Source organism: Sorex araneus, chromosome 6 (genome assembly GCF_027595985.1).
Source record: "Sorex araneus isolate mSorAra2 chromosome 6, mSorAra2.pri, whole genome shotgun sequence".
Lineage (NCBI taxonomy): Eukaryota > Metazoa > Chordata > Mammalia > Eulipotyphla > Soricidae > Sorex > Sorex araneus.
In genome coordinates, this window is record NC_073307.1 from 71,361,175 (window position 1) to 71,386,243 (window position 25,069).

Consider the following 25,069-nt stretch of genomic DNA (forward strand, 5'->3'; position numbering starts at 1 on the left):
GTGGGATATGAAAAATATATAGTGGGAGAATAACAGATGCCAAAAGACATTTCAATGAGCAAGAGAACTGATTTACACTAGGAAGCTCCCGGGGCACTATAGGTTAGGGAAGGATACAGTACAGCATTGGTGAAGGGAAGCAGTCCTCTAAAGGAGATGGAGAGCTGACAGCAGGCATAAAGAGCCTACATGCTAGCGGGAGTGGGGAAGAAAACTGGGGACACTGATGGAGGGAAGAGGTCAATGGAGAAGGGCTCAGTTTTAGAACATGTATGACTGGAACAAAATCATGAATAACTTTATAGTTTTGAATTCACAGTGATTAAGTCTTAAAAATGTAGAAAAGAAGAAAATGTAATTGTTCTTTCTTTTGAAAGTTTCTTTGATCATTTCCTACCCTATCTCCTTGCAGCGTATGTTAAATATCATGTAATTTAGTCTCATACCATCTTCTTTTTCTGGGTAGAATATATCTGTAATTAAGCTCATTCTAATAATGGTTTATTAAATCCCTCACTACAAAACAGATCACATTTATCTAATTTTTACATTTACACAAAATAGAGTAAGGGTAGCAAAATATTTTAAATCATAGGCAAATGAATCAGAATACAGCTTGTGATTTTATTAACTATTAACAAGGCTTGGAGAATTAGCAACTGTGATAGGGTTATATTAAAAAATCTGAGCTGCCTGTTTTTAAATAAAAAGTTTATATCCAGGGGCTGGAGCGATAGCACATCAGGTAGAACGTTTGCCTTGCACGCGGCTGACCCGGGTTCAGTTTCCAGCATCCCATATAGTCCCCTGAGCACCGCCAGGAGTAATTCCTGAGTACAGAGCCAGGAGTATAACCCCTGTGCATCGCCAGGTGTGATCCAAAAAGAAAAAAAAGTTTATATTCAACATTCAACTTCATATATCTGACTAGAAGGTATTACAGTTTAAGTTTTTTCTCTAAAAGATCTATTGTTTTATTGCAGGATATATTTTACTTGACATACACTTTATCTTTGTGTTTTAATACTTAACATATATTACCTTGATCTCCTTCACTGATGCTATATAATTTATTCAGATTTTGTATCTAAGTTTATTCATATTCACTTAGGTGGGTTTGGGGTGGGGAGTATGGATGGAAGTAAGGTTGGCTCATACCATGGGACTCAGGGACTACTTCTAACTTGGTGTTTAGAGTCATTGATGGCAGTTCTTGGAGTATTATGTGGTGCCAGGTATCAAAACCAGGCTTCCTACATCAGAAGCATATGCACTACTTTACTGAGTCTCTGTGGTGCTTTAAGAGAAAATTCAGAATTGCCTACATAAATCAAATAGTATTGCTCAAGTATTCATAAAAATATTATTATTAAATATTGCCTCTATTCTAATTTTCACTTAGTCACAATAGTTCCTCACCACCACATCACTACCATCACAACCTTCAAAGTTAATATTGAAAAATTATTTTTTATCCATGATTTTATTCAAGTTCTATCCCTCCTTACCTAATTTTTGTCCTGTATGAACACATAAATCTCAGCCATAAGCAATATGTCCATCAGCAAGTATCAATTCTAACCCATTCCAGATTAGGTTCTTCATTCTTTTCTAGAACAGAACACAATGAATAAACCTTAAAATCACAGAACTCATGTAACAGATCACTAGGAAAGCTCTTTTAAAATTCACTAACAGGGTTCAGGAGATAACCCAAAGGGCTGGGTTATCAAAAACTGGTGAACACTATGCAGTCAGGAGGGTTAGGGTCAATACCTAGTTATTAATAGTAAGTTTTGGGGGTCACATTGATGTTTATCATTTTACAATCATATTTGAATAGTAATATTATCATTACAATAGGTGAGACAAGTTTGTTAAAATCTGGTGAAAGCATGAAGTTTCAAAGATGCAATAACTTATTCAATGTTTCTTCTGCCTGATAATCACAATCTGTTATTTTTTTTTAAATGTCTCATATCTGACACTGCTCAGGGGCTACTTTAGCCTCAAGGAGGATTACTGTGACAGTACTCAGGGAACAATTTGATGCTACTGAATGCAACCGGGGCTCCTGCATACTCCAGTACACTGAGCTACCTCTCTATTCCCACTTCTGTATTTTTAATATCTAAGCCATCGACTTTCTACAATCCATAAAGCCTATTCTACAAATATCTATAGCAAAATGACTGCTTAGCTTTTCTTTATGAATATTTTAAAAGGTAATTTTATATTGTTCACTTTTCATTGACAATACTTAAGCTGAGATGCATTAGGAGAATATGCATGCAATCAGTAGTTAAGTGCACAATGTTTCATATAATATAGCCTGGAATTTTGGTCCTGGGTCTGACATTGATTAGTTGTAAAAACAGTTTATTTAACCATCAAATTTGAAACTAAGAGCTATATTATTAATGCCTACCTTGTTGAACTGTTTATATTGATTATTTAAGTAAAAACATTTGGGAAAAGTTTAACTTATGATTGCCACAAATTCTAAAAATTTCTATATACTGGTGAAGAAATTTGCTAAAACTGATACTATTATTTTAAGTTTCTATATATTCCATAATATTGATATAAACTTAGAAAAATTGGTGTTCAATACAAGTTTTAAAACATAAGACTTAATTTCTGCCAGATAAATATACACTCTAGTCTTGATAAAAATGTTTTAAAACATACGATTCAGATAGGGTGCTTTAAAAAAATTAATTCAAGGATGCAGTGAGTCAAAGCAAGCTATTCAATATATGTTATTTTGACATATCCGTTATCTTTTTTTTTAATTTATTTATTTTTAATTAGAGAATCACCGTGAGGGTACAGTTACAGATTTATACACTTTTGTGCTTATACTTCCCTCATACAAAGTTCGGGAACCCATCCCTTCACCAGTGCCCATTCTCCACCACCCGTAAACCCAGTGTCCCTCCCACCCTCCCCAATCCCATCTCCCCCCCACCCCACCCTGCCACTGTGGCAAGGCATTCCCTTCTGTTCTCTCTCTCTAATTAGCTGTTGTGGTTTGCAATAAAGGTGTTGAGTGGCCGCTGTGCTCAGTCTCTAGCCCTCATTCAGCCCGCAACTCCCTTCCCCCACATGGCCTTCGACTACAATGTAGTTGGTGATCGCTTCTCTGAGTTGACCTTTCCCCGGAACGTGAGGCCAGCCTCGAAGCCATGGAGTCAACCTCCTGGTACTTATCTCCACAGTTCTTGGGTGTTAGTCTCCCACTCTGTTATTCTATATACCATAGATGAGTGCAATCCTTCTATGTCTGTCTCTCTCTTTCTGACTCATTTCACTCAGCATGAAACTTTTCATGCCCATCCACTTAACTACAAAATTCTTGACCTCCTTTTTTCTAACAGCTGCATAGTATTCCATTGTATAGATGTACCAAAGTTTCCTCAACCAGTCATCCGTTCTGGGGCATTCGGGTTTTTTCCAGATTCTGGCTATTGTAAACAGTGCTGCGATGAACATACATGTGCAGATGTTGTTTCGATTGTACTTTTTTGCCTCTCTGGGATAGACATATCCGTTATCTTGAGAAAAAAAGGTTACTAAAGAAATTAGCTGATGCAGTGACTTACAATTTTGAGTACAATAGAGTTTCAGAAAAACACTTTAGTCTCCTCAGTTCCCTCATGGCAAAATGGAAGGAGCTTGAAATTATATCACTGTCACTGTATCACTGTCATCCCATTGCTCATTGATTTGCTCAAGAAGGCTCCAGTAACGTCTTCATTCATCCCTGTCTCGTGTTAATGTAGCCCAGTGGCATCTATTCACTCCAGGAACATGAAGAGCATGTTGTTGTTACTGGTTTTGGCGTGTCGAATAAGTAAGGGTGGCTTGCCAGGCTCGGCCGTACTGGCAGGATACTCTCAGTAGCTTGCCAGGCTTGCCAAGAGGGGCGGAGGCTTTGAGCTTGTATAACTGAGCGTGAGGTAGTTTATAGGTGGCTCTCCCACATACCAAACTCTTGGCCATTTAATAATAAATCAAAAGGAAACATTATTGAATTATTTCACCCATATGTTTAATATGAGTATATAAAATTGATTTAAAAAATTAGTTAAAATTAAAATAATACTGAACACTAACAACAGAAGTTGGTTGCCTAGGAAAAAATGGTGAGGGTGGACAATATGAAGAATGGGAAAAACAGTCTTTATTATTAAAAAAATAAAAATGGGATGGAAGGAAGGAAAATAGAAGAAAGAAGCAAAAGAAAAAAGAAAAAGATAGTGAAGTAGGAGCAGATAAAATTCTTGTTGATCAACAGGCACTCAGGCCATTTAGCCATGAGTGTCTTGTGAGAAAGAACTCTACTACATTCTGTACTGGCTGGCACAACTGTCAGCAATAACCCCCCACTTAGATATAGAAACAAATTGGCTTTTGTATTTCATTTATGTGTCACCAAGACAGTACTCTCAAAGCACTTCAGAAATACAAAAAAAAAGTTTCTGTTTCTTATAGACAGAAAAGAGATATTCACAAGAATATTGCTCAAATACCATCACAAATCACGAATCACGAAATCCTGTTAATCACTGATTTCTCAGGCGGGCTCAGTAACCTCTCGTTTCGTCCTTTCCCTGAGATCTTAGAAGTCTATCTCGAGTCGGCCTCCCAACGATGTCGCACTGGGGGGCTCTTATCTCAAATACTATATTTATCATATTTTTCTTCATGAAACAAGAGATATTAAACTTCTTTATTTTGTTAAAATCCTATTTTTTAATTTTACCTACAGATACTATACCCTGTCTTGTAAAATATAATAAATTTATGTAAGACAACCAGTTTGAATTTACCTACATGAAATTTCAGATATTCCTGACTCTCACATTATATAGTATTTACATTTTTTTTCAGAAGCAAATTATCTTAGTATTTTAATCTGAATATATCCCACCAATCATGTGGTTACTTGTCACAAACCTAATTCACTTTGTCTCATAATTACATAGTATCCCGGGCCAGTCTTCTTAAATGTGTTTCATTATAAAGTTACTTTTATTTAAATAATTGCTAAATATTAGTAATACAGGATTAAGAGTGGGTAACAACAGAGAAATTATAACTTCATTACTGTTACAGAGTAACAGCATTCGGCAGAGGCCACTGGCCACAGGCTATCTGCATCTATGCTTCCCGCAAACCCAACAATGCAGCCCACCATGACTCAAGGGAAAGCAGCCAGGAAAACGGAGGGGACCACAGGAGGAGAACATGGAAGCTCTTTATTCTGGTGTTCCAAAAACTGACTGTGGAAGTAAAAGATTTTACACTTAAAAAGTTATACATTGAATTACATGAATTGAAATTTTCATTAAAGTTAAGATAAGATATTCTGCATAGACAAAAGATATGCCGAAGCAACATATCCTATTTGCACAAGGCCACTGACTCTCACGGACATCAGTGACAAATGGGAAAGCTCGCCTGCTGCAGACAGAGCAGGTTGGAGTCTGGCATATTGTACAAGGCCGAGACTGTCCATAAACTGCTCGTGACATACAAAAGCTCTAATGGCATAGTTTAGTGTGGGAACTCTTGTGCTTCTGGTTGGCACATCACCTATATTCTAATGTGAAATTAATACAGGTATTTGTGAGAGGTTGTGCAAAACCACTGTATTTATAAGAATGGCACAAAGTGGATTCAACAGTCCATGCACATGCACACTTCATTCACATGGTCAACAGCAAAAGATGTTCTAGCCCTACACAACTGAAGAATACGAGCCTCAATGGCAGCTGTGAAGCACTGGAGTGACTAAGTTACACCAGAGGGCAAATACTGCCCAAGTAAAATTCTACTGTTAAAGCTGAAACAGGTTTAAGGCCATTCAAGTCCAAGCACATAGATAGAAATGTTTCAGAGCCCCGTCTATTTAGATTTGAAATATGTGAACTTTCTTCCAACTTGTGGTCTTAAACTTACTTTTTTGTTCTTTTTCTTTCTTGTCTTTACAAAAATTCAAAAGGAAATCACATAAGAAATCAATGCCGTACAGGTATATTAGATAAGAGTAACATATAAAGTTATTAATAAGATAAGAAAGAAAGCCAAAATATTAGAACTGTAAAACTTGCTTGTTTGTTGGAACCAGTCCTAGACTAGGAGTTAGGGAATATATATACAATTACTCGCCAGTAGCTTACTTCACGTTGCTAACATACCCTTTTCCATCAGTGCACTGTTAAACTAATCGACCTGACACGTGTATATTCCCTTGTATCGCAGCACACACAATACCACCACCTATGAAACTCACTCTCAAACGACTTAGCGAATAAAAGGAAATAAAAAGAGAAGTAACGTCAAAAAAGAAACAACAGGAATGAGGTTCATGCAGTTCAGCTCTTTTAATCAGCCAGCCAGCTTGCTAGCAACAAGAGATGGTTTCCCCCCAAGGAGGGTCCTGTGGGGTGGGGATGTGGTCACCAGTGACCTCGGCCTTGTCCGGAGTTGCAGCAGGAAGTTGCTTGTTCTTCATTGTTGCCTTAGCCATGCTATAATCCCCAGAATCAAAATATTTTTGCCCTTTTTGTAGTCGCTTCCTTAAGAAATCTGAACCTCCAGATTTTTGTCCTAGATGAGGGCATCTTGCTTTTAATGTTGCTTCTTCACTTTTCTCTGGACTAGTTATTTTATCTTCCATGCCCTCCTGCTCCTCGGCGGACGCCGCCTCCGAGACCTCCGCGGACACCCTGCTGCCCCTTTTGCGGACCACACAAGGTGGGTCCGAGACGATGACCCGGTGGCCCGCCTGCCCCACCGCCCTTCTAGTACTCACATTTCTTATAATACAGAGAAACATAATATATCTTTTGGCCTGAGGGCTATGGCTATTTTGAGCTTATAATTTTTGAACAAGTGCAGAAAAAGTCATTTGTAGGACACAACTATATTTATAAGGGAATATCCATTTATAAGAATGTCTCTATCAGCAAAAAAAAAGAAAAGAAAAAAAGAAATGTGCATTACAACAATATCTATGTTTACTGTAATTCACTTGCTAATGTTTTATAACTGTTCACTCCTCATGATTCATCAACATCTTCTGGTGATTTCAGCTAATAAAATATCCTGAAGCATTTGAGGGAGTTAAGACAATTTTCCTGAGGAAGAATAAAGTATAAAATGGCAATTTCTAGGTGAGGAGGCACTGAAGAAGAGGATCAGGCAAAGGTTTCAACTGAATCATTGCTGAAGAGTACCTGTAATTCTCCAAATGGGTTAGGTGGGGCACGAGAAAATTTTTCCAGTAAAGCAATCCAAAACAAGCCATAACAAATGGTGTAGCTAGAGTCATTCTGTTTAAGGAATAATGGATAGATACATAAAATGTAAAGTTAAAAAATTGCAAAAATAATGATAGATAAACATTTTACTTTAGAATGATAATGAGGTGTAACAGACTGGAAGAGATAAGACAATATTTTCTAACTCATGAGTTTTAATACTTTAGGTCCAAATTCAAAATGCCTTAAAACCCAGTTTATGTTCTCTATAAAACCTAATTCACTCACAGAGAACTGAAGAAAAAATTTACTGAATTAATGTACAAATGACACTTTGAAACACATACAAAGAAAATTTATCAAGAATTATGGTAATAGAAGCAAACAACTATCTTCTCTTTATTTTTATCTATACATTCCTACTTCAGTGATTTTATTTATAATAAAAGCCAATTTAATTTCCTTCATTTTCATACCTAAATTATGTTTATTTCAAAAATAAATTATAAAATTTAATGTCTTGCGATAGCACAGCAGTTAGGGCGTTTACCTTGCACGAGGCCAACACAGGTTTGATTCCTCCACTCCCCTTGGAGAGCCCGGCAAGCTACCAAGAGTATCTCGCCCACACGGCAGAGCCTGGCAAGCTACCCGTGGCATATTCGATAAGCCAAAAACAGTAACAAGTCTCACAATGGAGACGTTACTGGTGCCCACTTGGGCAAATTGATGAGCAACAGTATGACAGTGACAGTAACAGTGAATGTCTTGTCAAGCATTTGATATTTTATGACTTTTCTTAATTTGTGATAGAGTTCTTAGTTTCTTTAGCTGCTAAACATTACACATGCTTTATCTATCAGGAAATTAACCCTTTTTCAGGTAAATAATTGGCAAAATATTTTCTACCACTCAGTGCAGTGTTCTTGTTTTTTAAAATTCTAGTCAACACCTTGTAATGCAGAAACTTCTTAATTTTATGCAGTCAGGCTTTATTTTTTAGCCTGTGTTTACTTGTCCAATGTATGGACATGAATCACTGAAGACACCAGTAGATTCTACTTATGTCTCTTAATATAAATTATGGATTACAGTCTGATATCAAGACTTTTAATCCATTATGAATTGCTCTTTGTTTAAGGTGTGTGATCAGATGTCTGAGTCACGTTATCCACATGTGGCTGACCAATTTTCATATTAGCATTTGTTGAAGAAAATTCTTGCCTCCTTAGTTAAAGATTTGCCAACCCCAGACTTGAGGACATGTCCCTGGTCCACAGTTATATTCCATCGGCCAGAAAATCTGTCTATTCTAGCATCACTCTCTCTTTATTACTGTATATTATAAAGTTGGAAAAAGAAAATATTCCCATATTTATTTTTCTTAAAATTTCGTTTCTAATATTTTCTTTTCTAGATTATTTGGGGGTGAGGCTATCACTCCATATGAATTTCAACAAAAACCAGTAAAATTTATAATATCACCAAGAATTACTATGAGAAAAAAATCCTTTTTAAAGTTTTTGGGCCATACCCAGCAGTGTTTCAGGTAATACTCCTGGTTCACTCAGAATTCACTCCTGGCAGGACTCTGGAGAACCATATCGGGTACCAGGAATCAAACCCAGTTTGGCTGCTTGCAAGGCAAGTGACCTAGTAGCTGTATTATTACTCCACTCTCTAAGAAAATTTTTACGCCATGAAACTAGAGAAACATGAAACTTAGAAGAGAAAATAAACGTGGGGGTCTTATAATCTCCAGGGCTGAGTCAAGAGGAAAAACAACACTCAAACAGACCAATTCTCAACAAAGAAATTAATAACTTTGCCTCAACCAAAAACCCATGTCAAATGGCTTTACTCATTAGTTCTTTCAAAGCTTTAAAGAAAAGCTATTTCCAATATATCTCAGGCTAGAATTCCCCACAAAAAGTGGGGGAAAATTGCAATCCTGCACAAAAAATTTCTACAAGACAAACACTACCCTATTACAAGAAGCAGACAGAGAAAGCAATAAAAAAGAAAATTACAGATTTATGTCCTTGATTACATGATGCAAATATCCTAAACAAAATACTAGCAAATTGGATTAAGCAATAGATCAAAAAGATCAAATATCATGGCCAAATATGATTTATTACAGAGATGATAGAATGATTTAATAGACAAGTCTATTGATGTAATATTCCACATCAATACAAAAAAAAGATAAAAATTATAGCTCATATATAAGATACAAAGAAAGCATTTTACAAGATACATTGTTTGAAAAAAAACTCTTAATGAAATGGGAATAGAAGAAAATTTTCTTGATATAATTAAAGCCATGCACCCGCAAAATCACAATTAACATCACATTTAATGGTGAAAAATTCAAAAGCCTTCCCTCAAAGATGAGGGACAAAACAGAGCTTTATATTATTAACACTATTATTTAATATATTATTGGATATTCTTGCAATTAGACAAGAACAAAATATTAAAAGGATCCAGTATGGAAAAGAAGAATTTAAACTATCACTATTTGCAAATGACATGAAACTTAGAAACCTTAAGTGTTTTACAAGAAACAAATAAATTCTAGACTCAATAAACTTGTACAATAAAGTCATGGACTATAAAATCAAAACACAGAAACCCGTGTCATTTCTATAAAACAATTCCAGCCACTTATGTCCCTCAAGTATCCAGGAATGAACTTAATTAGAGGAGAGAATGACTTATATAAAGAAAACTCTAATTCCCTACTAAGATAAATTAGACGCAGCAAAATGGAAACACATCCCCTGTACATGTTTGAATACTGTCAAAATGGCAATCCTACCCAAGACAGATTCAACACAGCGCCTGTAAAAATCCCCATGACTTTTTCAGTCATAGTTATTGATATGAACAGGATTCAGTGTTAAATAGCAATGAATGCAGGAAAATAGCTAGGGTTTTCAGCACTAACAATAATCAACAAGGTGAGAATAAGGTATTAGAGAAACTTTGGGTATTCAACACTACCGACTGTAAATACACACTTTGCATTTTTAGGAGAGTGAGTATACCAAAGTTCTATGGCTACTTCCTGCTGAATTTGAAGAACAAATGAAAATTTTTTTTTGTTTATTTTTTCAATTACGGATGGACTTTACCTGATTGAGTATCTCTTCCTTTTGGGTCTTAATGGCTTGGACAATGTTTTTGCACAGGTAAGAGATACAACCAAGGACTAACTTGAACATTAAATTAAATAACCCTGAAGACTATAAAGTGTATAAACAGTTCCTAATAGAGATTAGAAGGTAGTAGACTTCTACTTGGATAAATAGAAGATAACTTGAATCCGATTCGCTATGATATTAAAAAGACCAGACCTTGGCTGCTGAGATGTGACCCCGGGGGCCGCATGCGCGTGCGGCTCCTCCGCAGCTGCACGAGCGTGAATCCAGACCCAGCTGAACCAACTTCAACATGGGCAGCTCCTTGCAGATTGTCTCCAGCCAGAGAACTAAGCCGCGACCCCATGCCCGCCCAGGAGGGGAAAGTTATTTCTCTCTCTCGCCTGTCCCTTCCTGGGGATGAAGGGCGTGGGGACCGCCATATTATGACGACCACAGATGGGGTTTACAAGCTTGCAATGATCCAATATCCGGAAGAAATCTCCCTGGACTTAGTTGCTAAAGTACAGAAATACAAAACCGCGCGACCTCATTTCCCTTCACAACAGGTCTGACTCTAGTGGTGCTCCTAACAATAATGGTGAGGTTTGTGTTGAAATATTGAATGTAACCAAAGTAAATAGAAAGTAAAGTGAAATTTATCAGTTACAAGGCGGGGGGGCGCGGAGGGGGGCGGGATGGGAAGTGTACTGTGGTTTTATTTTTTTCGGTGGTGGGATATGGGCACTGGTGAAGGGATGGTTGTTTCAGCATTGTATGACTAAGACTTAAGCCTGAAAGCACTGTAATTTTCCACATGGTGATTCAATAAAATAAAATTTTAAAAAAATTAAAAAATTAAAAAAAATAAAAGACCAGACCTCAAAACCAGTTTCTATTCCCATGCAATCTAATGATGATCTAGAAACAGCTGAAACCACATAACTTGCCACCTGTCATTATATTTTTATTTTTGCACAGTGTATGCAAACTTTATGGGGAAACTAATTTTCTCTAATTTTATTATCTAATTATTAATATTTAGTATTATAGACTTTCAATTTTCCCCTATGTTTAACTTTGTATATGTGGCTATTTTCTTTCCATTAAATTGATATTTAAGTGCATATGTTATTTTAAATATGGCATATCTTATATAAAAGTACATTGCTAATCTTTTTCCATGTCAATAAATATTATTCTATGGTTTCATTTCTTAGAGCTGTCTCATAGTTTTTTCTGGGTGTGTTATACTAAATAGTACTAATTTGTTTCCAATTTTTATTTTATTTTAAGAACCTTGATTTATGCTATTGTTACTGGTAAGGTTTTATGGGTAATATTCAAACACCACATACTCCATCTGAGAATCCACTTTCCTCCACCATCATTGTCTAGGGACCCCTACCCCACAGGGAACCTCATCCTAATCCTTCTGCCCCACATTGTAAATTCAGTTCTCAGATTGTGTTGCCTTTGGGCATTTGTTTTTATCCTTACTATATCTCTCTATAGCTTGGAAGTGAGAGAAATTATTCTGCATTTGCTCTTCCCCTCTGGCTAGCCACTTAGCATGATATCCCCAAATACATCTGTGTGTTTGCCACCTGATTGTCTTCATTCCTTTTGATTAAAACTACTTTCATCAGTAATAGAATATAAACATCAATCAGACATTTTTAGTCACATCGAAAGTGTACCTCATAGGATCATCGCCTGGTGGCCACAGTTTATAACACACCTTATAGTTAAGGTTGTAGATAAATTCAGCAGGCTGGGTTAGGACAGAGTCGGAAGCTCTCATATAAAGTAAGAAAATTTGTATTCTGACCTGCCTCCACTTGTACGTGAAACTCCATTTGTATAATGAGAACATACCCAGCTGGTGTTGGAGGTTGGTAGTTCCTCAGATGCCATCAGCTGGAGAGAAGTTTGCATTAGAAGCTTCCTTCAAGGGCTGACAGTCAGCTGGCCTGCGGGGCAGTGCCCCCACCTTGGGCAGTGCGTGTATTGGTTCAGCTAAGGCTTCTTTCCTCGATCTTTAGATCAACACCAGATTTCTTAGTTAGCCTGAGACGTGGACTTAATTAGGACAACCAGAGCTGTACTTTCTTTTCTACTCTGTTTTATTTTCATTACACTCTGCCTCATCCCAATTATCAAAGACCTAGAGGGCCTCCCTTACCGAGCTTGTTACGACTGTTCAGGGCCCTGCCTTTCAGACATTTAAGATTTCTTTTATAAATTTTCTTGTCACATATGTGTATAAATTTCCATTTATTAGTTCTTTAAGCATCGTTCTCTCTTTCAAAAAGTTACATTATTTCCTCCTTTTTTTCTCACTCTTTTTCTTTTGAACTCCTCACATAAAAATAAATTTTCTGGGGCTGGAGTGATAGCACAGCGGGTAGGGCATTTGCCTTGCATGCGGCCGACCCGGGTTCGAATCGCAGCATCCCATATGGTCCCCTGAGCACGGTCAGGGGTGATTCCTGAGTGCATGATTCAGGAGTGACCCCTGTGCATCGCCGGGTGTGACCCAAAAAGCAAAAAAAAATTAAAAAATAATAAAAAAAATAAATTTTCTATTCTTTAAAAAAAGTTCCAATGGACATTAAAAGACAAGGCACACCAGAATACATAGCAATAGTATAGCGGTAGAGTGTTCACCTTGCACACAGCCAAGCATGAATTTAATCACCAGAAACACATATAGTCCCCCAAGCACTGCCAGGCCCCTGAGCACCGTTTCATGTGGCCTCAAAACAAAAAAAAAATAGTCAAGGGTTTTGGCAGGGGCTGGGGAGCAGTTCTGGTAGAAAAATTAGAATAGTATACGGTTGGATATTAACCCTAAGTGTTTTAGGCTTCATCAGTGAATTGCCCCTTTTCTTCCTCCCAAAGAAGCTTATCGTGCTCTTGCTACCATCCCTAATCGAGTTAAAGTTTATCTTTAATCTTTCCGTTGCATTTTATCTCCCATTGTCACAGTTCTCCAAGTCAGTCTTAATTACTCATAAGCCAAAACTCTCTGGTAATTCTGAACTTTGTATTTGTACTGCTTTGTATTTGGTGTATTTGTACTTTCTCTTCTATTTCCCCTATAGCATTTTTATATTTTATTGTAGAGTGATGTCCTTTGGTTAAACACAGAAAGACCATTAATGCTATGCTCCTAATATTTGGCAGTTGAATGGCTCTGAAATATATCTACTCCTGGGCATAATTAATTGGTCATAATTACTTGATTCAGGCTTCAGTTGCTGTAGTTCCTAACACCCCAAAAGGGAGGTCTCGCCGTGCGGCTAGGATGGACCCAGGGTGAGTGGCAAAGCTACCCGGCATCAAAATGGGACATTCTAGAAAGCATAAATGCATAATCTCGATGCAAGCTGTTATGACTTAAGAGACAGGACCCCCAAGAGGAGGGACAAGCTGAACTGGCCTGAGAACATAGACTGGCCAGTTATTTATGGTAAATCCTTGCTTGCTCTCAGGGCCCAGAGAACTAAGTGTTGGGATCTTCATCTCTCGCTGTATCTATCCAAACTGCAAGTATAGATAATATACAACTAGAGGGAAAGGTAAGAGCAATGTAGATGTGCCTGGGAGACAGAGTATTTCCTTGAGTTAATCTCCCCAAGAGAATTTCCTCTGCCAAATGTTTATCTACGTAAATGACCAATCACGCCTATGTCCTTACCTCAAGCCCCGGCAGATGTTCTAGAAGTATGCTAGCAGCTCTGCATGAAATGGGCCATTTTCACCATCATGCTGTGGTCCCCCGTCTCCCTGTCTCTCTGTCTCTCTGTTGGGGAGGCCTGGGGAGGTGGGGAGGCAACTCTGGGCCACCAAACACACATGTATAGCAGCAGCCCCCCATGTTACTTTGTGAACTCACAGAATACCTAGACACAGGAGAAGGATGGGCCCCACGTGCCGACGGTCAGGTAGGGAGACAGTCTAGGACCCTAGTGGACAGGTGAAGGATGGGACCCACGTGCAGGCGGTAAGGTAGGGAGACAGTCTAGGACCCTAGTGGACAGGTGAAGGACGGGCCCCATGTGCAGACGGTCAGGTAGGGAGACAGTCTAGGACCCTAGTGGACAGGAGAAGGACGGGCCCCACGTGCAGGCGGTAAGGTAGGGAGACAGTCTAGGACCCTAGTGGACAGGTGAAGGACGGGCCCCATGTGCAGACGGTCAGGTAGGGAGACAGTCTAGGACCCTAGTGGACAGGAGAAGGACGGGCCCCATGTGCCGACGGTCAGGTAGGGAGACAGTCTAGGACCCTAGCGGACAGGTGAAGGACGGGCCCACATGCAGCTCACCACAGGCGGACTCTACAACTGCGAATGACTCCTCAAGCACCACAGGTAAGACCCTAGCAGAAAGTGGCACATAGCACTGAGCACCATCCCCCACCACCACCACCCAAAAACTAAGGGATTTTTCTTTGTTTCTTTTTAGCACCCTGTTTGAAAATGGCTGTCTTCTTTAGCATTTGACCCGGCATTCTTCATCAGCCAAACTGCACACAATAAAAAGATTGAGGCAGCCAGGATAATGTATTGAGTTTTTATTTCAAGCTGCCCGAGAAAAGCAGCTTTGTTAGTCTGTTTTCTACAAATTTAAAGTTTCCTGCTTTTAGTAATGAATACAGTTCACGTTGTCTATACAAAACGTTATCATATGACCTTTGGTTTATATCTTTAAAGTAACTACTAGTAGTAAACAATTCAGATTACTCAGAAATGTGGTAACACTGAGTTCATAATCAAGAAAACGTGTAAGTGATTTTAAGAATGAAATGGGCAAAAGAAAGTTTGGGCCTCTCTATTGCAGTAAACACTGCACTCCCTGGGGAGACAATGCAGAGCAGAAAACATGAGGGATCAGCCCAATAACATCCACACAGTTCCCATGGTTTCAACTGGGGCCGTGACCTTAATCACACGTGGAGAGGGAATTATATTTTGAATTCGAGGGGGGGTGGCAGGGAGTGAGACTAGCACTAGGGAAGTTTGGGGGTCCAAGTATAGAAGATAAATAAAAATCAGTCTTACAGACTCTGTATTGCCACAAGAAAATACCAAGAGACTGAAAAGGGGCACAAGCCAAGGACCCCTACACAGGCTGAAGGGTTTACTAGGCAATCTGCAGACATGTCACTAAACTTCATCTGTCTTGTGCCTAAACCTCCATGTTCAAGGGGCTGGAGTGATAGCACAGCGGGTAGGGCGTTTGCCTTGCACGCGGCCGACCCGGGTTCTAATCCCAGCATCCCATATGGTCCCCTGAGCACCACCAGGGGTAATTCCTGAGTGAAGAGCCAGGAGTAACCCCTGTGCATCGCTGGGTGTGACCCAAACCCCCCCCCCAAAAAAAAACAAACCCTCCATGTTCCAGAGACTACTACTCACTGTCACATAGACTTAGGATATCTTTTAAACTGAGAAGGAAGAGGCTTAAGGCTATCATTAGACCCAGTCAGACAAAATTATGCCCAGTGGGTTTTCACTGTAGCACGGGAGCACTGTCGTCCCTGTTGTTCAATGATTTGCTTGAGCGGGCACCAATAAGGTCTCCATTGTGAGAATTTTTGTTACTGTTTTTGGCAAATCGAATACGCCATGGGTAGCTTGCCAGGCTCTGCCAAGCAGGCAGGATACTCTCGTTAGTTTGCCAGGCTCTCCGAGAGGGACAAAGGAATCGAACCCTGGTCGGCCGTGTGCAAAGCAAATGCCCTACTCGCTGTGCTATCGAACAAGTCCAGTGGGTTTTCAGGTGAGATAAACATGGTATTTCCCGTTTTAGGCTCAGGGACAACCTACCTCCACCCAGTCACCCCTCCACGGTATCTTCAGCCAAGTGCACCAGCTGCCAGAGGTTTGCCAAGGACAGAGCTGACAAAACAAGGCCTGGGAGTCGGAGAGAGGAGGAAAGGGACCTGGTCCCTGAAACTGGAGCTCAATACTGATTCAGCTGAACAGAGTGCAAAAAAACTATTAAGGGGAAGAGACTTCAGTGAAAACAAAGGGCTTTTCACTCCCCACAGTTTTAGTCCTGTACAGTTGCTGGCATGCCTGGATAACAACTTCATTCTCCATTCTTATTTATTTGTTGTTGTTGTTTTATTGAATCACTGAGAAACACACAGTTACAAAGCAACTACATGGTACACAAACACTATAGGTCTCGGGAGTGGCTGGTACCGCTGGAGACTAGGGCAGCAGGTAAAGCAAGCTTTGTTCGCAAGGAGCTTTACAACTGAAAAGCGTCTTTCAGGAGACTGGAGTCACAGGTACAAACCAGAAGACAGGGGCCTTAGACAAACGAGTTCTTGTAGGCATCTGGGGCTACAGTGCCAGAGGGCTCCCCAGAAGGCTAGAGCTATCGGCCTGGCCAGCCGAGCCACACGGTTAATGTGAAGCTGAAAGAATGTGAGGCTGGGATGCTTGGGTCTGCGAGGTGTGCACAGGCCGAGGGGCCTCCTTGCTAACCCCGGAAGGTTGGATGCTCACTGCCAGCCGCAGCACTTGGGGTTGCTGTCTGGGAGGCCTGTTTGTACGCCCTGGGTGGATTCTCTTGATCACTGTGTCTCAGCTCAGAGCTACTCTGGCTTCTTGTCAGATGTCTGCCTTGCTTTCAACAGGTCGTCCTTCAGCACCCGGTTCTGTGAAGGATGCTTCAAATATACACTTATCACTGCTATTATTAGCAAGGATATTAAACGTCGCCAAGATGGTGGCTGTCAGGTCTGACTCTGGTAGCTCTGGGGTGCCTCCGTTGTCTGCCTCTTAAATGCTTCAGGTATATCTATGGTTTCTTCTCCTGAGCGCCAGGTGCAGTGCTATTGCTTTGGGTCCCATGGCAAACGAATGTAGGCTTTTCATGGTCTCTGATTATTCCTATGCATTTCTTTGCTCCTGTCTGGTCTCTCAGCAGAGGTCCCAGAGGTTCTTCTCAACTAGATTATAAATAGGGCTGAGGGTCCAGGTGTTAGACCAACACCCCCACCCCTGCCAGCACCAGGAAAGGTTTCTGTACCTTAAAGATCTCTTCCCAATTTCATTTCATTTACTCCTGCAGTAGGATTGCTGCCTTCAAGAGATTTATTGTGTTTTTCTTTTGTGATTGGTTGTTGCCACTTTATCTCTTGTTGTGCAAGCTTAATGCATATTGCCGAATATATTATTTTATGTCGATTTGTTATAATCATGAGGAGAACTGATTATCTGACAGCTAAACATAATTTCTTTTCATAATCTGATATCAAAAAACTATATCTGATAGTACCAGTGCTGGACTGACTCTTAAAAATCTTACAACTTTACATTTCACTGAGTCTTACTGAACCCAAAGACAAGCAGGAGGAAGTAAATTATAAAACCAGAGCAAAAAAATCAATGATATGGAAACCAAGAAAGCAATACAAACAAAAATCAGTGAAACCAGAAGATAGTTTTTAAAAAGAATAAATAAGATAGACAAAATTTGGCTACACTCATGAGGAAAAAAGGAGAATATACTCAAATAATAGGATCAGAAATTAAAGGGGAAAAATTACAAAAATTTAAAGTGCTTGCACACACCTGATTGTATACTTTGTAGATCTACATAACTTGCTATGACTTCGGAAATCCATAAATATCATGAGGGCTTACTATAAACAACTCTACTCACCTGGAGAATCTAACAAAAATTTACAGATTCTTAGAAAAATATAATATCCTGAAACCAAAGAAAAAGAAAATAAAAAGAGTGAAGAGACCAATCACAAGTGAGAAAATTGAAACAGTAATCAAGAATTTCCCCACAACAAAACATCTGGTCCAGAAGGGTTTACTGGTGAATTTTATCAAAACTTCAGAGATGACTTATTCCTGTTGATCCTTATGCTCTTCCAAAATACTGAAGAAACAAGTGTTCTTCTTAACACCTTCCATGAAGTTAATACCCAAAGCAGACAGACATTTTTAAAAAAGAAAACACCAGACCAATCTCTTCATGAATATTAAGGCAAAAATCCTCAACAAAATTTTAGCAAACAAAATCCAAAGGCATATCAAAAAAATTTATACACCATTATCAAGTGATTCTATCCCAAAGATGCAAAGATGTTTCAATGCACAGAAATCAATTAATGTAATACATCATATCAGTAAGAGGAAAGTAAAAAAAATATGATCAGGGGCGATAGCACAGCAGGTAGGGCATTTGCCTTGCATGCGGCTGCCCCGGGTTCGAATCCCAGCATCCCATATGGTCCCCTGAGCACCGCCAGGAGTAATTCCTGAGTGCAGAGCCAGGAGTAACCCCTGTGCATCGCCAGGTGTGACCCAAAAAGAAAAAAAATATATGATCATATCAATTGATGCAAGAAAACTTTAGATAAGATCCAACATATATTTATGATAATAACACACAAAACAAAATAGAAGTGAAAGGAACCATTTTTGAAGCTATAACAAGCCCACAGCAAATATTCTTCTTTTTTCGTATTGAATCACCATGTGATATGGTTACAAAGCTTTCATGTTTGAGTTTCAGTAATACAATGATCTAATGCCACTCCCCGCCCCCAGTGTACATTTTCCAACAATGTCCCCAGTATTCTCCCCCATCCCACCCTCTGCCTGCCTCCACAGCAGACAATTTCCCTCATGTTTTCTCTCTACTTTGGGGCATCATGATTTGCAACAGATACTGAAAGGCCATCATGTTTGGTCCTTTATCTACTTTCAGCACACATTTCCCATCCCAAGGGATCCCTCAAACTATCATTGACTTATTGATCCCTTCTCTATCCCAACTAGCCTTTTCCCTCAGCTCATAAGGCAGGCTTCCAACCATGGAGCACTCTCCTTGCACTTGTCTCAACTGTCCTTGGGTGTTAGTCTCATATTATGTCATTTTTATATTCCACAAATGAGTGCAGTCACTTTATGTCTGATTCCCCTTTTTCTGATGCATTTTGATTAGCATGATACTCTCCATGTCTATTTATAAGCAAATTTCATGACTTCATCTCTCCTCACAGCTACATAGTAGTCCATTGTGTAGATGTACCAAAGTTTCTTTAATCAGTTATCTGTTCTTGGGCACTGGGGTTGTTTTCCAGATTCTGGCTATTGTGAACCATGCTATGATGAATATACAGGTGCAGATGTCATTTCTACTGTGCTTTTTAGCACCCTCAGGAATTATTCCCAGAAGTAGTATTGCTGGGTCATATGGGAGCTCAATTTCTAGTTTTTGAAGGAATGCCCATGTTGTTTTCCAAAAAAGGCTGGACCAGTCAGCATTCCCTCCAACAATGAAAGAGCAACCTTTTCTCCCCACATTTGTGCCAACACTGGTTGTTTTTGCTCTTTTTGATGTGTGCCTGTATCTGTGATGTGAGATGATATCTCATTGTTGGCCTGTATCTGTGATGTGAGATGATATCTCATTGTTGTTTTGATATACATCTCCCTAATGATTAGCGATGTAGAGCACTTTTTCATGTGCTTTTTGGCCATTTGTATTTCTTTTTTGAGGAATTTTCTGTTCATTTTTTCTCCCCATTTTTTGATGGGATTGGAGGATTTTTTTCTTGTACAATTCTACTAGTGTCTTGTATATCTTAGATATTAACCCCTTATCTGATGGGTATTGGGTAAACAATCTTACGCATTCCATGGGCTTTCTCTGTATTTTGTCACTGTTCCTTTTTCTTTTGCGGTTCAGAAGCTTCTTAGTTTAATGCAGTCCCATTTGTTTATGTTTGTTTCCACTTGTATAGTCAGTGATGTTTCATCCTTAAAGATGCCTTTAGCATCAATGTCTTGGAGGGTTCTGCCTACATTTTCCTCCATGTACCTTAAGGATTCAGGTCTGATATTGAGGTCTTTAATCCACTTTTTTTTCAATCTGGACTTTATTGATCTAATAAAATTACATTAAGAATTGAAATGAATCATACATTATTGTGCTCATGTTTCGCCCATACAAAGTTTGAGAACCCATCCCTTCACCAGTGCCCATCCTCTACCACCAGTAAACCCAGCATCTCTCCCACCCTCCCCAGTCCCGTCTCCTCCCCCAACCCCACACTGCCACTATGGCAGGGTATTCCCTTTTGTTCTCTCTCTCTGATTAGGTGTTGTGGTTTGCAATAAAGGTGTTGAGTGGCCATTGTGTTCAGTCTCTAGTCTAGATTCGGCACGCATCACCCTTCCCCCGCATGACTTCTGACCACATTTTACTTCGTGTTCCCTTCTCTGAGTTGCCCAGAATGAGAGACCAGCCTCCAAGCCATGGAGTCAACCTCCTGGTACTTATTTCTACTATTCTTGGGTGTTAGTCTCCTAGTCTACTATTCTATATTCCACAGATGAGTGCAATCTTTATGTGTCTGTCTCTCTCTTTCTGACTCATTTCACTTAGCATGATACTTTCCATGCTGATCCACTTGTATGCAAACTTCATGACCTCATTTTTTCTAACAGCTGCATAGTATTCCATTGTATAGATGTACCAAAGTTTCTTCAACCAGTCATCTGTTCTAGGGCACTCAGGTTTTTTCCAGATTCTGGCTATTGTAAACAGTGCTGTATTTAATCCACTTTTATCTGACTTTTGTGACTGGCATTAAATAGATGTCTGAGTCATTTTTTTTTTTGCAAGTAGCTGTCCAGTTTTCCTAGCACCACTTGTTGAAGAGGCTTTTCTTGTTCGACTTCACATTTCTTGCTCCTTTATCAAAGATTAAGTGATCATATATTTGATAGTCTATGACAGAATATTTAACTCTGTTCCATTGGTCTGCAGGTCTATTTCTAGCCCAATACCATACTGTTTTAATTGCAACTGCTCTGTAGTCTAGTTTGAAGTTGGGGAAGGTGATGTCACCCATATTCTTTTTCCCAAGGATTGCTTCAGCTATTCGTGGCAGGTTATTGTTCCATATGAATTTCAGGACTGTTTTGTATATTTCTTTGAAAAAATATCATGGGTAACCTGATGGGGACCGCATTAAATCTGTATAGTGCTTTGGGGAGTATTGCCAGCAAGTATTATTCTTAATAGTGAAAAACTGAATTCCCACTGAGATCAAGTACAAAGCAAGGATGTCCAATATATCTCCTCTTATTCATCACTGTATTAGAAGTTCTAGCAACAGCAATCAGGTAATAAAAGGAAACCAAATGGATCAAAATTGGAAAAGAAGTCAAATTATCTTTATTTGCAGATGACATTATATTATAGATAGAAGACCCAAAGAAGTCCACAAAAAAAACCTGGAAACAATATAACAATACAGCAAAGTGGTCGGCTACAAAGTCAATACGTGCAAACATACACGCACACACACACACACACACACACAAAGGGTGGTACTATTCTATACAAACAATAAATCAGAGGAGAAAGAATCAAAGAATCTACCAAATTCAAAATGGAGTCCAATAACATCAAGTACTTAGGAATCAACTTAAAATAAAAGAGGTGAGAGATCTATTATGTGAAAAGTTCAAAATACCTAAAAAAGAAATAGAAGACCTTAGGAAAATTATTCCATGCTATTGGATTGAAGAACCATCTTTCCTAAGGTATTATATAAATTTAACACAATCTCTCTCCAAATTCAGACAACATTTTTTAAGGACTTAAAACAATCCATAGTAACATTTGTATGGAACCATAAAAGATTCCGAATTGCCAAAACCACAATGGAAAATAAGGAACTGATGTTGGTGGGTATTTCATAAGCTTCTTGAAACTATGCTACAAGGTTATAGTGATCAAAACATCATAGTATTGGAATAGGGACAGACTCTCTGACCAAAGAAAATAAAATATGCAAGACTAAACCCCCATATATATGATAAGGTACTGAAAGCATACAATGAAGAAAAAAACAATCTCTTTAAAAAATGGTGCTGGCAAAACTGGATAACCACATGTTTAAAAAAAAGCTGAATCCATACACCTTACACAAAAATCAAAACTTAATTCAAAATGGGTCAAAAACCTTGAGATCAGACAAGAATGTCTAAAATACGTTGAGAAAATATAGCTAGAATGATCTAGGAACTGGAACTCAAAGGCATCTTCAATGATACAAGGCGACAGGTAAAAGTGACAGAATCAAGAATAAAAGAGACTACATCAAATTTAGTTTCTGCATAGCAAACAAAATATGAGACAAAACTAAAGGACAGATAGTTAGTGGAATGAGAGAAAATATTTTTGGTCAACAAGCTAGATAAAGGGCTGAAATCCAAGATATCTAAAGTACTCACAAAGATCAGCAACAAAAAATCCAAAAAGCCTATCAAAAAATTGGAAGAGAAAATGAACATGGACTCTGAGAAGACCAGCAATTGGCCAGTGGGCACATGAGAAAAATGCTCACCAACACATATTAGAGAAATCCAATTGAGACAAAAATGAAATACCATTTCATACCCCTGAGAATGGTCCTTATCAAAGATAATGGGAACAGGGGCTGAAGGGATGGTACAGCTGCTAGGGCGTTTTCCTTGCATGTGGCTGACCCAGGTTCAATTCCTGAGCACCACCAGGAGTAATTCCTGAGTGCACAGCCAGGAGTAACCCCTGAGCATCTCCAGGTGTGACCTAAAAAGCCTAAATAAATAAATAATGGGAACCATCTGTTCTGGTGGGGATATGATGCAAAAGGAATTCTCATCCACTGCTGGTGGGAATGTTGTTTGTCCCAACCCTATGGGAAACAGTATGTTTTCAGTAAACTTAAAATCCAGCTACCTTATGACCCAGCAATTACATTTTGGGGTGTCTACCCCCAGGTCAGAAAAATATTAATTCAAAAAGACTTATGCACACCATTATTCCTTGAAGCGCTCAGTACAATAGTGAAGATTTGGAATCAAACTAGATGTCCATCAATAAGCTAGGGGATCAAGGGGTGCCTAGATCACTCTAGACCTCAGAGTATGGGGAGGAAAGGAAAGAAATAGAATAAAGGGGAAGGGAAGACGATTGAGATGAAAAGCAACTGGGGCAGTCATCAAGGGGATTCATGCATGTAAGTGCTATTATGGAATGATAAAGCTAAATATCGGAACCACAGAATCAACAACATTGAAATCATGAGACCCAAACTTTAATAACCAAACTTAAAATCTGTCAGTCAAAATGGAAGGCTGGGACTGGGGGCGGGGGGAAGAGGGCAGGCAGGAGAGGGAATCTGGGAACATGGTGGCAGGATCATGGATGGAACATAGTATGTCAAAAACCCAACTATAAATAACTTTGTAAGTCATGGTGCTGAAATAATCTTGAATGATTACCTACAATTGACAGATACCTGCATACAGTTACATTAAAATTGAAAAATTGCTCAAGTGGGAACAAGTAATATCTCCATTGTGAGACTTGTTGTTACTGTTTTGACATATTGAATATCCCACGGGTAGCTTGCCAGGCTCTGCCGTGCGGGCTAGAAACTCTCAGTAGCTTGTCGGGCTCTCTGAGAGGGGAGGAGAAATCAAACCTGGGTTTGAGGAATTTGCTTCAAATTTTTAAAAGCTAGGAATCTAACACAATAAAGCCTAAAGAAATAGTAAATTTATAGTTACATATCAAATTAGGACATGAGGAAGAAGGACTTTAGGAAAACAGTATTTTATTCCCATAATTAAACTATTATGTTTCTATAAGAACAAAACCTTGGTGCATGTTTTTAAAAAAACTGAAATTCATAACATACTAAATAGTCTCACACCCAAGCTGAAGTATTTTTGGCAAATCAATGCAGTTGGTGCTATGTGCTATGATAGCATGCATGGTGCAAAATTTGTTTGTTGTATTTTCTGAACTAAGGCTACAGTGAAATCATACCGTGCAAATAGATAAATGTTACCAGAAAAAACTTGGATTCATTATTCATTTAATTTTTAATTAATTTTTGTGCTGCACCTTTTTGCTATCACTCACATTCAGTTACACAACCCCCTGATCTACATAACCCACAGTTTAAGATGCTTTGATTATGGCTCCAGCTTTGCAAACATGTGGTCACAAGTTCAAGCCCGAGTGTCACACCTGTACTAGCGCAATCCTGGTGGGTCTAGTGTAGGAAGGAGCCTGGAGGCTTTCCTGTCTGTGCTGCCAGCATCCCAGGCAGGGCGCAATAACTGTGTGAGACACAATGAGCCACTCACCCTCAAGAGCCACATTTATAGCCTGTGTTCTTCAATTCAAAGTATGACATCTGGCAGGCATGTGTGAAAGTACCCCAACAACAGACTGACAAAACTCTTTAAGCACCACAGCAAAGTGTGTGAGCAGCCTCCTTACAAGCACCACTTGTACCACTTGTATCACTTGTCATCCCATTGCTCATCGATTTGCTCGAGCAGGTGCCAGTAATGTCTCCATTCATCCCTGTCGCGTGCTAGTATAGCCCAGTGCTGTGGAGCGTAGCTGTGGTGCTCCTTGCAAGTACCACAGCTAAAAATATCTGAGCATGACAGTCAGTCATGCGTGTGACCACAGACCACAACAACGAAGGGGAAATAGAGAGGGAATGGCAAAAAGAGAATAATAAGAAGTGATTCTAAATATAGAATCATGGGCAATTATAATTTCCTTCACTATGTCCCACCTTTTTACAGTCGGA

The 25,069-nt window shown here is 39.2% G+C and overlaps 2 protein-coding genes across 4 annotated transcripts in view; both read right to left on the reverse strand.

Annotated features, from left to right (window-relative positions):
- The window catches only part of CNTN1 (contactin 1), a 336,636-nt gene that overhangs the window by 251,323 nt on the left and 60,244 nt on the right, over positions 1-25,069 (reverse strand). The window contains exon 1 of one of the 3 annotated variants that reach the window (XM_055143918.1): positions 1,509-1,611. The exons of the other annotated variants lie outside the window; for them this stretch is intronic. The gene's annotated coding sequence lies outside the window, so the exon portion shown is untranslated. Of the gene's footprint in view, positions 1-1,508; positions 1,612-25,069 lie in introns of those variants that run through there. 3 annotated transcript variants of the gene reach the window in all.
- LOC129406084 (cAMP-regulated phosphoprotein 19-like) lies at positions 6,413-6,688 on the reverse strand. The gene has a single exon (XM_055143921.1). The coding sequence runs from the start codon at positions 6,686-6,688 to the stop codon at positions 6,413-6,415; it is 276 nt and encodes a 91-aa protein (XP_054999896.1).

What these genes read in the sequence shown, in the direction of transcription:
- LOC129406084 (XM_055143921.1), bottom strand. Translation starts at nt 6,688, where the DNA reads ATGGAAGATAAAATAACTAGTCCAGAGAAAAGTGAAGAAGCAACATTA.